The sequence below is a fragment of the Geotrypetes seraphini genome, chromosome 6, assembly GCF_902459505.1.
Source record: "Geotrypetes seraphini chromosome 6, aGeoSer1.1, whole genome shotgun sequence".
NCBI lineage: Eukaryota > Metazoa > Chordata > Amphibia > Gymnophiona > Dermophiidae > Geotrypetes > Geotrypetes seraphini.
This window is the reverse complement of record NC_047089.1, coordinates 242,780,582-242,797,026: the sequence shown is the minus strand read 5'-3', so window position 1 is coordinate 242,797,026 and position 16,445 is coordinate 242,780,582. Positions and strand designations below refer to the sequence as shown.

General features: G+C 39.9%; 1 protein-coding gene across 6 annotated transcripts in view; it reads right to left on the bottom strand.

The window, feature by feature from the left end:
• The window catches only part of SCML2 (Scm polycomb group protein like 2), a 198,704-nt gene that overhangs the window by 127,498 nt on the left and 54,761 nt on the right, over positions 1-16,445 (bottom strand). For all 6 annotated transcript variants that reach the window (XM_033950597.1, XM_033950600.1, XM_033950595.1 and 3 more), the window contains one exon: positions 12,822-12,890. In XM_033950597.1, coding sequence (XP_033806488.1) covers positions 12,822-12,890 — 69 coding nt within the window. The remainder of the gene's footprint in view (positions 1-12,821; positions 12,891-16,445) is intronic.

Below are 16,445 nucleotides of genomic sequence, written 5' to 3'. Positions count from 1 at the left end.
ATCATATACAAGACACCACATTTGGCATCATTCAGCATAAAGATTACTTACTAATCATTTCTATAACACTACCAGACGCACACAACACTGTACATTAAACACGCAAGAGACAGTCCCTCAATCTGCGTAAAAATACTGACCCCCCACCAGTGTTCCCTCTAAGCGGGCGGGTGTTGTGAGCAAACTTTTTTCACCGTGAGCCAAAAATATCGGGCGCCAGCAAGTTATGAGCCAACTCGCCCGATTCTCCTCTCGCCGCCCTGCCATCTGCCGTACGCCTCTTCCGATCGTGCGCTGTGACGAGAAACGTGTGCGCTGCGATGTAATATTTTGTGCGCCAGCGCACGCCAGCGCAGCTTAGCGGGAACACTGGTTCAAATGGTTTTATTTATTTCCCCAAATTTATTTTTGTTATACGCATTGAAAATATTTGATATTGCGTTTAAATCAAAATCTCAATAAACTTGAAACGAGTGCCCGTGAGATTGTGGGAGGGTTAAATACTCAAAACTTAGAAGTTTTTGCTACGCCAGCTTTCTGGTATCTTTACATACAGTGGCGTACCTAGCATATGTAACATCCGGGGCCCATCATTTTTTGGCACCCCCCCCCATCTGTAAGAAAAACATGATTTTTAGTAACAAACCACACGTCACACATGAGTACCTAGGAAAAGGCAGCATCTTACATATTGCAGTGAGCAGTACATCAATACACCCATTGTAAAACTAAACAAGCCAGACCAGCACAGATCAATCCTACACCGTCAATCCTAACAGAAAACCATGTCTTTCGAACACACAGAACACAGAAAACACCTTCGCCTAGTAAGGAATATTTTAATTCACTCTCTTATTATTTCCAAACTGGACTATTGCAATGCTCTCTTTATTAACATAACTCAAAAAGAAAACAGACGTCTCCAAGTCATCCAAAATACAGCAGTAAAATTAATATTCAATGCGAAGAAATTCGATCATGTCACCCCCTTACTCATTAAATCTCACTGGCTTCCTATAACCCACCGAATTACCTTTAAAATATTATTTTTGGTTTACAAAACATTATGCTTCAACGAACCCCAATTTATTGCAAAATTAATTATCCCATACAAATCTGCTCGTTCCTTAAGATCTTCTTCTTTAAATTTGCTTTCAGTCCCTTCATTAAGAATCATAGGCACCAGACGCAATGATATATTCTCTGTAAAAGCGCCCACACTGTGGAACTCCCTTCCAAATTTTATCAAAATCGAAAAAGACCTTGTTGCGTTTAAGAAAATTTTAAAAACATATTTATTTCAGGACGCATTTGATCTATAAAACATAGTCTTTTTAAGTTTTCCATTCTCTTCTATTCCATCTTAACCCATGTCTACCTAATGTGCTCTACCCTTGAATGTTTAAACCTTCATAAATAACAAAATTGTAACTTCTTCCCTTTTTTCCCACCCCTTCATGTTCGTCAATCTTTGTCGTTTTTTTTTAAGTGATTTTTATAAACTAAATGTATGTCTGTCTATTATTTGATTATTAGAAACTAAATGTATTACCACACCCTGATGGTTTTTAATTGTACATCGCTTAGGTACTGTGATAAGCGATTCATCAAATAAAGGTAAACTTGAAACTTGAAACTTGAAACTTAATCACAAACTAACCCCTCCCTCTTTTACAAAACTGTAGTGTGGATTTTAGCTACGGAGGTAACAGCTCTGATGCTCATAAAATTCTGAGCATCAGAGCTGCTACCACCAAGGCTGGTGCTAAAAACGCTTCACAGTTTTGTAAAAGGGGGGATAAAATAAAAATACATAGACAAAGGTTAAATTGAACCAGCAAGAAGCTGGACTCTGCATACAATGCTTCACAGAAACAGTGACACATGTCTCCTAAAGCAATAAATAAATAGAAATTTTTTTCTACCTTTGTCTTCTGTGGTTTCTCCTTTCCTCATCTTCTTGTAACTCTCTTCCTTCCATCCACTGTCTGCCGTCTCTCTTCCCCTATATGGCATCTTCTCTCCTTCTATGCCCCTTCCAGAAACTGTATGCCTCCCCCTTCCATCTCTCCTTTCACCCCATTGGTCTGGCATCTCTCTCCTCGCCTTCCCTCTCCCACACCTCTCCTCATAGTCTGGTATCTCCCCTTCCCTGATTCTCTGGCATCTCTCTCCTTTCCTTTTCTTCCATCTTTCGTTCCCCCTCCATGCTCTCACATCTCCCCCTTCCTTTTCCCTTAGACTGGCATACCTTCCTCCTATGCTCCAAGCCCTGGCATCTCCTTTAATTCCCTCCCTCATCTTCCTTCTCCCTCCAGCTGGGTACCGCAACACTCTTCCCTGCAGCTCTGCACTTCCCCACAATTGCCATGCTTCGGTTCCTCTTCTTCCTTCCTTCCTCCCCCCCCCCCCCCGCGGGACCCTGCGGCACCATCAACTCTTACTCCCTCTAATGTCGGCCCTGCAGCTCCAGACTTCCTCGCACCTTCTCCCCTCCCCCTTTGGATCGCTATTATTTTAAATGTTATAGCCGCGGAGCTGTATCCATCAGTGGAGATGTCTAACCTCGGCCTGCCCCGGAACTCTTACTGCAGCAGACGCCCGTCTAGGCAGGAACAGGAAGTCACTGTTGCAGTAAGAGTTCCGGGGCAGGCCGAGGTTAGACATCTCCACTGATGGATACAGCTCCGCGGCTATAACATTTAAAATAATAGCGATCCAAAGGGGGAGGGGAGAAGGTGCGAGGAAGTCTGGAGCTGCAGGGCCGACATTAGAGGGAGTAAGAGTTGATGGTGCCGCAGGGTCCCGCGGGGGGGGGAGGAAGGAAGGAAGAAGAGGAACCGAAGCATGGCAATTGTGGGGAAGTGCAATCCCCCCAATGCGTCCCCTTACCTTACCGACGCGTGTGTGCGCTGTGAAGAGAAACTTTGCGCTGCGATGTAATATTTTGTGCGCGAGCGCAGGCCAACGCAGCTTAGCGGGAACACTGCCCCCCACCCCCGCCCAAAAAAAAGAACCCACATTAGCTAATATATTCACCTTCTTACAACAGTAAACACATGCAAGGGAGCTCAAAGACCTATCATTAAGAGCCATCAAGAAACGTATCTTCTCCGTACGACCACAAACTCTTTGTGCTGCGTTTTCAGAAAGAGAAATTTCCAGTATTTACTCTGCTTCCTTCTTGAAAACAGGAATATTTGATCTCTGGGGTATGTGCTATAAGGAAAGTAGGCCATAGAATGCTCTACCAACTACTGCAGATTAATTTGGAATAATCTTTCATAGTTCTTTCACGATCCTAATCGCAAAACAACGAGTATGAAATAAAACCAGGGCATATTTAGCTATATTATACAATCTAAAAAATGTTGAAATGTTGCCATCTTGTGGCCTCATTTAGGAAAGGTGCTAGGCATTGTTCACCTGAATAAATATATACAAACTGCCTTTCACACTTTTCACATTCTGCTGTCTAAAAATATACACTTCTCCCTCAAAATTTGCGGGGGTTAGGGGCAGAGCCGGCCCGCGAATAATATTCGGGCCGGTTCTGACCCACCTCCTGCTTTCCCCCGGAATCCCTTAAGCCTTACCTGGTGGTCTAGCGGGTTTTCGGGGCAGGAGAGATCTTCCTACGCTCCTGCCCCATGCAGATGACTCATAGGAAATGGCTGCTGTGAGCTCCCATAGTCTCTCGAGACTACGACGGGAGCTCATGGCAGCCATTTCTTATGAGTGATCTGCATGGGGAAGGAGTGTAGGAAGATCGCTCCTGCCTCGAAAACCCACCAGGTAAGGCTTAACAGATTCCAGGGGAAAGTGGGAGGGAGGCGGAGAAGGTCCGGAATACAGCTTTAATTTAAATTTAAAAAAAAAATCGCAAATAACTGAATCCGTGGATGCTAAAACCACGGATTCGGAGGGAGAAGTGTAATTCAAAATGTACTAAAGTAGATTTCACTCATGTATACACTGTATCAAAGTCTGCTTGAACAGAAACACCTACATCCAAATTTTAAAAGCACATATTTAATTGGAAGAAAATGCATTACTTAAAGAAGATAAGAGTCCATAGTAATCACTATCTAATATTTATACAACTTTAATTTTATTTTTATTTATTCATTAATTTTTCTATTCTGTTCTCCCCAGGGAGCTCAGAATGGTTTACATGAATTTATTCAGGCACTCTAGCATTTTTCCCTCTGTCCTGGTGGACTCACAATCTATCTAATGTAGATGAGGCATTGGGGGGATTAAGTGACTTGCCCAGGGTCACAAGGAGCAGCGTGGGTTTGAACCCAGAACCTCAGAGTGGAGGCTGTAGCTTTAACCATTGCGCCACTCTAGAAATCAAAGTGTAGTAAAAGTGAGCCAAGTATAGGACAATCAAACCATTGTGACATCGCTGATGAGGTTGGCTCTTATTGGTGGAATGAGGCATTATGATGTCACAATACCAGCTCTGGTTATCAGAGACAGAAACTTTTCACACTATTTATTCAATTTTCTATACTGTTCTCCCAGGTGAGCTCAGAATGGTTTACATGAATTTATTCAGGCTCTCAAGCATTTTTCCGTCTGTCCCACAATCTGTCTAATGTACCTGGGGCAATGGGGGGAATAAGTGACTTGCGCAGGGTCACAAGGAGCAGCGTGGGTTTGAACCCACAACCTCAGGGTGCTGAGGCTGTGTCTCTAACCACTGCGCCACACTCTCTAGCTCAATCTATCATCATGAGCCACTGATTCCATATAATGTCTTACTGCAGACAAACCGAAATTAATAAGAAGGATCTTGCAGGATGATGCTGTTAAGCTAGAATAAAAGCTGATTTTCAAACTGCAAAGTACCGAGCCATTAAATTTGACCTCTTGTGTTCAATGGAATGTCTTCTTGTGAACAACCAATCAAATCAGGGGGCAAGGTCTCCAAATGGGTTAGCTTTGCGCATAGTTAACTTCCTCCCCCCAAAAAACCCCCAAACAAATAGCTAACTCAATTAATATGATCAGACCACTACATCTTTAACTTCAACATCAACTGGACCAAAACCAAACACACACCTCAAACAAAAAAAACCACATATACCTCACGCAAACATATCGACCCAACCATCTTCTGGTCAAAGGTAGACGAAACCATCCAAGACTGCGACCCAAAAAATTTCATCTCCCACTGGAAAAATGTATCCGCCAACATACTTGATAATCTGGCACCCCTACATACCAAAACCAGAATCAGAAGGAAATCAGACCAATGGTTTGATAATGAATTACTCCAACTCAAAAGACAGTGTAGAAGATTAGAAAGAAAATGGAGAAAAAAGAATCAAGAACAAACAAAAACCGACTGGAAAAAAATCAACAAACAATACAAAAATCTACTAAAAGACAAGAGGAAAAGTTACTATACCAAGCTCATAGGCACAGAAACACAAGATTCCAAAAAAATCTTCCAAATACTAAAAGAATTAACAGACACCAAACCATACACTACCACCACCAACACACCTCCACCATCACCCACCATCTTAGCAGAACATTTCAAGAATAAAATCACCAACACCAGAGCCACACTCATACTCAACCCATCCAACCAAAATCCAATCACAATCCACCCCACAGGAAAAGAAGCAATCGCAGCAGACAGAACTTGGTCTCAATTCCCAAACATAAAATGGCCAGAATTTAACAAATTATACAAAAAATACAGCCATGCCTCCTGTGACCTCAACCATTGCCCCCCATATCTCCTTACCACCTCTAGTATAAAGTTCCGCACCATAATTCTACAATGGATCCAATTCACGCTCACAGAGGGCACATTCCCGGACAACCTCAGCGAAATTGTCATCACCCCAATCCAAAAAGACCCAAAGGCACCACAAAACCTCCCTTCCAACTATAGACCTATAGCCTCAATTCCGCTATATGTCAAAATAACAGAAGGCCTAGTAGCCAAACTCCTCACCAATTACATAGAGGACCACAACCTACTACACCCCATGCAATCAGGATTCAGAACAAATTTCAGCACAGAGACATTACTAGGCTCCCTCATGGATACCGTCAGACAACAACTTAGTATAGGGAAAAAAATGCTACTCATACAACTGGACCTATCGGCAGCATTCGACCTAGTAGACCACAACATCCTTCTACAGATACTAGATGCAATAGGCATCTCAGACAAAGTATACTCCTGGTTCAAAGGATTCCTAAAACTCAGAACCTACAGTGTAAAATCAAACAAAGAAAAATCAGAATCCTGGTCAAACCCATGCGGTGTACCACAAGGATCTCCACTGTCCCCCACCCTCTTCAATCTATACACTGCCTCTCTAGGAACCCATCTGGATAATCTAGGCATAACATCCTATAGCTATGCAGATGACATCACCATCCTCATCCCATACGATCATTCCAAACATACCATGACAGAGGAACTTCACCACACACTGGAAGCAGTCACAACCTGGATGGAAAATCACAAACTTAAACTCAACCAAGACAAAACCAAATTCATCCTCCTAGAAAACGACAGGATCCAAACCACAACCATCCTAGACATAAACGCAACCAAATATCCCATCCAAACAACCATAAAACTACTAGGCATGACCATAGACAGATGCTGCACAATGCAGCCACAAATAAACAAAACAACTCAAAAATCATTCGCAATCATGAGAAACCTGAGACAAGTCCGAAAATTCTTTGAATGCACACAATTCCTACTTATAGTACAATCACTAGTACTAGGAATACTGGACTACTGTAACATTCTCTTCCTCCCATGTCCGGCGACTACGATAAGACAACTCCAAACAATCCAAAATACAGCCTTAAGACTCGTCTATTCATTGAAAAAACACGACCACATCACTGAAGCCTACATCAACTCACACTGGCTCCCAATCCAAGAAAGAATCCAATTTAAATTTTACTGCATATTATTTAAAACACTACACGGAGACAGCCCATCATACCTGAATAATCGCCTCATCCAAGCAACCAGCACCAGACACAGAAAAACGCACTCCCCATTCATACCCCCCCCATCCAAAGAAGTGAAAAGAACAAAACAACATGACGGCCTCCTAGCCACACAAGCTGCAAGACTGGATAACCAAATCTCCAACCTTCTGATGACCACCCCAGACTATAAGACGTTCAGAAAAGAAATAAAAACCACACTTTTCAAGAAATTCCTAAAACAGAAATAACAACACAACCACTAAAAGCCCTCAAGATCTTCATATTACCTCTCTAGCTATGCTCTACAATTCATATAATTCTGTTCATTCTGTAACGCTGTAATTCTGTATTCATTGTAATTCTGTCCTTAAACTAACCTTTTGTAATCCGCCTTGAACCGCAAGGTAATGGCGGAATAGAAATCCCTGATGTAATGTAATGTAATGTAATAACAGTGGAATTTATGCACCAAGAGTATGACATTTTTCATGTGTATGCTTTGCAAATATGAGTAAGAGAATACCAAACTGAAGATTAAAACTAATATTATAACAACTTCAAATCTTAATATCTATTAACTACCCTCTTGATATAGAGCGCACATCCCCAAATTAGTAATGACATTTACACTTAATTTAAATACCCACCTACAAGCTGAACTGAATACAAAAGTTCTTAAATAACAGTGATCCTGGGTGATTCAGATGTAACATTATTGCATAAAGAATGCTGCTGCATTTATAAAGCTGATCTCAAATAAAATTCCAATATAATTTGGGTTCTAAAAAAAATATATCTATAACCAAAAACTGGTTCATAGACAACCCCGCGAAAGACAAAGGCGCGCGCTGACAACTGAGCGCAAGACGGAGGCGCGCGCCAAAGAAAATTACAGTTTTTAGGGGCTCCGACGGGGGGTTTTGTTGGGGAGCCCCCCCAGTTTACTTAATAGAGATCGCGCCGGCGTTGTGGGGGGTTTGGGGGGTTGTAACCCTCCACATTTTACTGTAAACTTAACTAATCCCCAAGGTGGACCCTAGCATCCGGTAACTGTGATTCAGATTATTCTTTCTAATGTGCATCACTTTGCCAGTATTCTATGCCCACAAACGGCGCTTAATTTTGGACCTCTTTATGAAGCTGCACTAGTGTGTGCCGAGTGGCAAATGCACCAAAGCCCTTTAGATCCCTATGGGCTTTGGTGCATTCACCACACCGGCCAGCGCTTGATAAAAGAGGTCCTTTAAGCACTCCATCATAAAACTGCCTTTTGAACTTCAGGCAACTCAGTTCTGAAAAACTAGATGAGTTCTATGCAAGCTTGAACTAAATTCTGTTCCCAAATATGTGCAAAGCAGCCCACATCATGGTTTTGTTTGGCTTTACCCATATGCAAAAGGCAACACTTTAATATTTTAGATGTAAAAAAAATATATATATATATATATCACTCCAAATTTAAATTATTAGATTAGCATTTGATCTCAGAACAGTGAAATTTCTCCAAACCTGTCATTATATTTTGATGCCACTGTAAATAGCGGAGACTAACTGCGTTATTCACATTTTATCCAGTGGTTAGTTTTGTGTTAGCTTAAGATATTCATTATCATTTCCAGCTTCCTTTGGATATTCTTTTGGACTTCTCTATGTTGGAGGTTAGCCTTCATAAAGTACAAAAGATCGCAGGAAGAGGGGCAAAAAGTTAAGAGAAGCTGGAAGAGAGTCAGAAAAGCAAAGATGCAAAATAGTCAACATGGTAAAATGGGGGGATGAGACTTTTTTTAAAGATATGCTGGTGATAAGACGTGCAAAAGTGGCACTATGAGACTCGAAGGGGAGAAATATGTAGAAGGTGATAAAAAATAAGGCTGAATTGCTGAACAAATATTTCTGTTCTGTGTTCACAGCTGAAGGGCTGGGAACAGAACCGCAGGGGACAAAGACAAACAGGAATGGAGGTTTGGTAGACCGTAAACGATTTTCAGAAGTCTGTGCTAGCTAAACAAGGCACACATCCGAGGGTACTGAAGGAATTTAGGGAAGTTCTGGTGGCTCTGCTGACTTAACTTTTCAATTCTGGAGAAGGGTTTTTTGTGGCCTCTCTCCGCAAAAGCAGATTAATAATAAGAAGAACTTTATTCTTTTATACCGCCATAACCAAAAGTTCTAGGCAGTTTACATAAAAAGAGCTGGACAATCAGTAAAAAATACAAATATTTGTAAAATAGAATTTCAATAATAAAACTCTCATTAATTAATAAACTTATCGAACAATTAATGTCCGAAAACAGCAATAGGATAACATAGCTTGCTGAATACATTTACCTAACCAAGATTGTTGCCTACCAGCTTGAAATGCTAAGGTCCTATCTACACCCATTCATTTTTGGATAAGCAAATAAGTAGAAGTTTCTAGTTTCTCTTGATGGTCTATGCAAAACAAAATGTAATGTAATGTAATTTATTTCTTATATACCGCTACATCCGTTAGGTTCTAAGCGGTTTACAGAAAATATACATTAAGATTAGAAATAAGAAAGATACTTGAAAAATTCCCTTACTGTCCCGAAGGCTCACAATCTAACTAAAGTACCTGGAGGGTAATAGAGAAGTGAAAAGTAGAGTTAGAGGAAAAATAAAAATAAAATAAACATTTTAACAAGAGGAAAAAGGTAAGCTGGAGACAATCCCGATATCAGCTTAAAGCAGATACAGGAGAATCTGAATGATTCTCTTACCTCCAAAGGCAGCCAATGAAGTAAACGATAATATGGACTAATATGGTCGTTCTTTTTTAAACCAAAAATCAATTGAACAGCTGTATTCTGAATTATCCTTAATTTCCTTAGAATTTTTTGGGTGCTCCTAAATAGATAATGTTGCAATAGTCTAAAATAGATAAAACTAATGCCTGCACCAATAGTCTGAATGATAAAGGATCAAAATACTTTTTTATGGTTCTTAATTTCCACAATTAAGAATTCCACAATTCTGAATTTTAGGCTCTAAGTCAGTTAAGCCTAGTCTCAAACTTAATCATTCTTCTCTCTAATTCACAAATTGAACTGCAGAGTTTGAGAAGTCACATACTGTAGCTGTGGCAGTTTGTCTTGCAACAGTTCCTCAGTCCTTGAGACAAATCTTCCATAGATTTCAAAGAGTGAAAAAATACTTGACTGCTCCTTATTTGTGCAAGTTGAAATTACTAGTATTGTTAGTGGGAGAAAACACGTAAAGTCACTCTTTCATAGAAAAGGGAGAAAGTTAAGGTGGCCCTAACAGTGGATGAGTGCAGATTATACAGTCTATATGTTTGTCTCTTGCTATTACATAAATGCTAGATCTGTAATTAATAAGGTTGAAATCATTACAGATCTGGTAGAGGACAATCAGCCAGGTCTTTTATTTTTGACGGAAACATGGCTTACTTTAAGAGACGATTCTAGACTGAAGTTAAGAGGCGATAGGCTCCAGAGTAATCTGAGGAAATACTTTTTTTACGGAAAGGGTGGTAGATGCGTGGAACAGTCTCCCGGAAGAGGTGGTGGAGACAGAGACTGTGTCTGAATTCAAGAGGGCCTGGGATACGCACGTGGGATCTCTTGGAAAGAGAAAGAGATAATGGTTACTGCAGATGGGCAGCTCTATGACCTCACAATGCAGATGTAAAGAGCCTTAGCCAATAGGAAGAGGAGATGCAAATGTTAAGAGCCTTAGCCAATAATGAGAGGAGGAGATACTGGATGCTGCAGATGGTCCATTTGGCCTTTATCTGCCATCATGTTTCTATGTTACTAAAGTTCTATGACATCACAATGCAGGTGTAAAGAGCCTTAGCCAATAGGGAGAGGAGGAGATAGTGGATGCTCTGGATGGGTCTTTTGGCCTTTATCTGCCATCATGTTTCTATGTTTCTAATACTACTATTATTAATTATTTCTATAGCGCTACCAGACTTACGCGCACTGCACAGTCACAAAGAGTAAGAAAACAGTCCTTGCTCGAAAGAGCTTACAATCTAAACAGGCAAGACAGACAAACAGGATGTCATGGATACAGTTAAGGGAACAGTTAATCAGAGGGCTGGGTTGGAGGGCAGCGGAGTAGGGTTAAGGATTGAAAGCTATATCTAACATCAGATTATAAAATTTAAAATCTAACCAGCAGGGAGGAGGTTTAGCTCCATCAGCATCCATGTCGAGGCAAGGCCTCCTCAAAGCCAGCGCACTCCCTATATCAGATGCAGCTCCTGTGGCCATGGGGCCCAATGCTTCTGATGCCAATGTCAATGGATCATACTTAGAAGTGCCAAAAATGTTTCTTGCAAAAGGCCTCTCTGCTTTTCTGAACACAGTTAGAGGTGTCACAGTCAAGGGCAAGGCAGGGCAGAACCAGTTAAGGGGACCTATCCCTGAAATAACCCTGTCGAATTGGGAGTGATGCTTAAACCCACTAGGACTTTTCTGAGACATTTAAGAAAAATGTCTGACACAAAATAAAGTGGCTCAATTGTGAGAGGAAGGGTGCCCCACTATGGGGAGAATAATCCCAGCTGGTGCTGAAACCTATGCGACCTTGGGAGCCACAAAAAAGAAAAAACATAAATAGAAAGAAGGAACAGTACAAAAGGCCCCCAAAAAACAGAAAGGATGGAAAAATACTGCACAGGAAAGCACTGGTACCAAAAAATAAACTATTAAAGTTGACAACTTATAGAAACATAGAAACTGACGGCAGAAAAGGGCCAAGGCCCATCTAGTCTGCCCATACCAATGTCCCACCCCCTAACTCCCTCCGTGGGATCTCTTCAAGGAGGGAGTTAGGGGGTGGGACATTGGTATGGGCAGACTAGATGGGCCTTGGCCCTTTTCTGCCGTCAGTTTTTATGTTTCTATAAGTTGAGGAGAGATCACCGAGGCATGACCTCTCTTCTCTGGAAAACTGGATACTACGGGTCCCGCATGCTCACACTGGGTGGGAAGGCACTCATGCATGTGCAGTGGGATACTTCCAAAAGCAAGAGAATGCCGAGTAGCATCTTCTCCGGGGTTTCATCAGATGATGTTATGTGTGAGAGACAGTGTCCTGCTTGTTCCTGGAGAACAAAAGTATACTGCTCTAGAAAGCTTTCAACATAGAGAGCTTTGTTTAGCTTTTTCTCTGGCCTACATTGAATGACATCACCTCACGTGAGGACGACGACCCTTGTTTGTCTCCAAGAAGTGTTGTTGTAGAACAGGTAAAGGGAAGAATATGAAAAGAGAAAAGGGAGCAAAAGAAACAGAGAAACTAGCCTGGAACAAGATTGTTGTTTATTGTGAGTTTCTATACCGCTACTAATGACAGGGGAGTCAATTCAGAACAGTTTGTATGAGCTGCTGTAAAGGTGTTACAATACTTGAGCTTCTGTAGAAGCTGGCATAATTATGGCATAATCAACCATCCTACTTATGTTACCGGCACATCGACCATCCTACTTATATGTATATGTTCACACCAAATCAATCATCCTACTTATATCCACATCTAATATTAGGTTTACTATTTCAGCTAGGTACACAATATTACACACCTCCTAAGGAGTTTGGCCTATCAACTAAATATAGTCTATATACATATATCTGTATTGTGTTTTATGTTTATCTTTGAAGTATTATCTTCTTCAGTTTTCTGGGGGAAGGGAATGAGAGTAAGGGAAAACAGAGCAGTGCCATCTCATAATAGTCAAATGTCACCAGCAGAGCTATGGTGGAATTCTGAAAAAACAAACCAACATTTTTCACTTTTCATGGTTGCAACATCATCATTATACAAATGTTTTATGAAAGACCTACCATTGCTTGAAGGTGAACTGTTTGCAGGATGGTTCTTCCCATGTTTTTCTTTACTGGAATCTTTTTCATCTACATAAAAGGAGAGTATAAATATATTTTACTAAGTAAAACAGAAAAATGCCATCCTGAAGCAGCAGCAGCAAAGAAAACAAAACACCGCCCTAATGCTATGCTACAGAATGTATAAACCACACACAGTTTAAAAGGAACTTCAGAGTTGGTATACAGAGATTCTATGGGTTCCTAACAAGCAGACATACACCGGATATCAAAATCCCTTTCAGAAACTTTTGAAAATTTATTGGAATTTACAGGTGTGTGATAGTTGTCACCGATGATAAGAAAACTAAGATTGTGAATGACTCAAAATTACGTGAATAAATTAAAATACAGTATCTACACATTACATTGGAAACTCAGCCTTGAGGCCTTATAATAAAGAGATTAAGCTGATTGGCATTCCCTGTCTAAATTGCTGATTCTACATTTCAGCTAAGTTCAGAAGATTGATTTTGTGACTCTTAAGAGACATAGATTTATTTACCATTCTTCATATACATCCATGGGGATAAGGTTTTCAGAGGAACAGGAAATTTGGGTGTTTTACAGAGAATCTGTTTCTTATAGATTAGAAAATACAATATTAATTGGAAGGTCATACAGAAGTTAAGATGTGTCTGCAGGAAGTAGGGCTTTTTACTGACATGATTGATATTTGAAAAGGTCAGAGATCAAAAGTGATTTAGAAAGAAAAAATGAAACACTGCCACCTGCTGGGTTTAAAAACTTAACAGAATGGACTTTTAATGTTAATATTGACGTAAGGCATTTTTGAAAAGGAAGTCATGTGATCAACTGTACCATTGTATTCTAAAGCATGATAATTATTACAAATGTCACAGGGTATAAATCTGTTTGCCTTGTTTTCTCTCTTTGAAGAGCACTGAAATTCTGAGGGCTTGCTCTTCCTACACAATGGGAGCTTTGTCACTAAAACCTATTTGTTTTTTTACATGACTTTTCCTCGTCTGTTATTTGAATTCACAGAACGGCGTCTCTAGCTCAATCATGTGGGAGAGAGAATCCATTCTGGCAATTCTTTTGGCCTTGATGTTCAAGTCTTCCAGCCTGCTTGAACCCCCCTCCCCCCCAGAAATCACAGGTCAGGAATCTAAGGATATAGTTGGACTCATCCCACAACTTTAAAAACTATTTCTATAAGCTGCAGAAACTATACCTGTATTGATGACGTATTAACATATGTAATTACTTTTCATGTATTTTATTTATTTAATTATTTTATATTATATTTTTATCTTGGGTTCATTCATTTCTTTCTTTTTTAAAATTTATTTATAACTTTCAAATAAGATTCATAAGAATACATCTTGATGCATGAAACACAGAGAAGGAAAATAATTCAAAAAGGAAAAAAAATTCTTATAATAGAACCAAATCTTAATCCCCTTTCTTAGACCACAATAATAGTGGGGGTAGTCAACATATATTACAAGGAGAAATTAAATGCATATCATTTAAGGAAAAAGCTTAGTGTGAATCAATGACAAATTTATTCAAAAGAGTCCCCTTTTTCAATCATTCCTTGATGATCTTCTTAATATCTAGGTACTGCTTCAGATGTTCTGGAGAAAAAAAATATATATATTTGACACCCAAGTACCTAACCAGGCACTTAAAGGGATAGGCAAGAAGAAATGTGGCATCTAATTTGATTGTCTCTTGACGTAAAGAAAGGAAATCCTTTCTGAGTGGTTTTAGAAACATCAGGGTATAACCGTATTTTCTGACCCCTGGGTTCATTCATTTCTTCAATTGTTATTTTAATTGGTTTATAGACTCCCAGCTCATCCCTAGAACCCTTTTTTTTTTTTACATTTTTATTATTTTATTTAGTTACAATAGTGTAATACATTTAGATTGAAAATAACAAAATATAACAAAGAATACACTATCTCAAACAATAGAATCATAGCTATACCCAACCCCTTTCCATCAATTATTAATATTGACAATATTAAACATCTTTAATATGAAGAATTAATATCTATATTTTCATTACCTTTCCCTACCCTACCCCCACATCCCATCCCAGTAATGAAAAACTCAGAAGGGAACATATCTTTTAATATGAAACAGCGTTGGTGGTATATTGGTGAGCATAGCTGCCTTCCTAGAACCCATTTTAAAAATTGGCATTAACATTGGCCTCCAATTTTCAGGTACTATGGGCGATTTTTAATGACAGGTTACAGATCACCAACAGCAGATCAGCAATTTCATGTTTGAGTTTATTCAGTACCCTGTGATATATAGCATCCAGTCCAGGTGATTTATCATTCTTTAACTTGTCGATTTTGCTCAGTACAACTTCCAGGTTCACCAAGATTTCTTTCAGTTCTTCCACTTTGTTATCCTTGAAACCATTCCTGATTCAGGCAGATCTCTTACATCTTCTTCTGTAAAGTCCGAAGCAAAGAATTCATTCAGTTTCTCCTCTAATCAGAAAATAATGGTATCTATTGAAGAACTAAGGTCAGTACTGGGCAAACTTGCACGGTCTGTGTCCCGTATATGGCCATTCAGATGAGGATGGGCTGGGGTGAGCTTTGACAGAGACTCCAGTAGATGGAACCTATGTACAGTACTGGGCAGAGTTCTGGGTTTCTGGCCCAGAAATATCTAAGAAAAAGAACCATTTAAATTAAATCTTTAAATTATAGAAAGTGTATGTTTGGGCAGACTGGATGGACCATTTGGGTCTTTGTCCTGTCCTCAGTGCACCTTTTGCTCCTTCGTGATCTAATGGTCCCACAGATTCCCTCACAGACTTTTGCTTCTATGTACCTAAAAAGTTGCTACTCTGAGTTTTTGCCTCTTTGGCAAGTTTATCTTCATATTTTCTTTTAGCTGCCTTTATCAATGCTTTGCATCTAACTTGCCAGTGTTTATGTTGCTTCTTATTTTCCATTCTTTACAAGATACTCTTTTGATTCCAATAGCCACCTTTTAACTGCGCTGGCTGTCGTTTTCTCTTCTTTCCACTTTGGGCTTGGTTTCCATGATGGTAATTTTTTTTAAAGCTTTTTTTGAAAACCACCACAAAGTACAAGATCAAAAAACACAAACTTACAGAATATACAGAGAAAACCCTACATCAAAATATATTACAGTATTTGCACAGTTGTACACACTCAAGAACCTGAACATTTTTCCCCCCTCCGTCGTTCTAAGGCTAATAAACAAAGAAAAAATCACCGTGAAGAGTCAATACAGGTGATCTTAAATAAAACAAGATAACAATCAGCTCGGTAAAACCCAACCCCCACCCTCCCATTCTAAAACTCTGTCGCAGAGTCAATATATAACTATTAGCCTTATGTGGAAATCCCTCCGATATAGGCAACCAAGTTTTCAGAAACATTCTCCATGTTCTAGGTCAGTGGTTCTCAACCCTGTCCTGGAGGACCACCAGGCCAATCGGGTTTTCAGGCTAGCCCTAATGAATATGCATGGGGCAGATTTGCATGCCTCTCACTTCCATTATATGCAAATCTCTCTCATGCATATTCATTAGGGCTAGCCTGAAAATCCAATTGGCCTGGT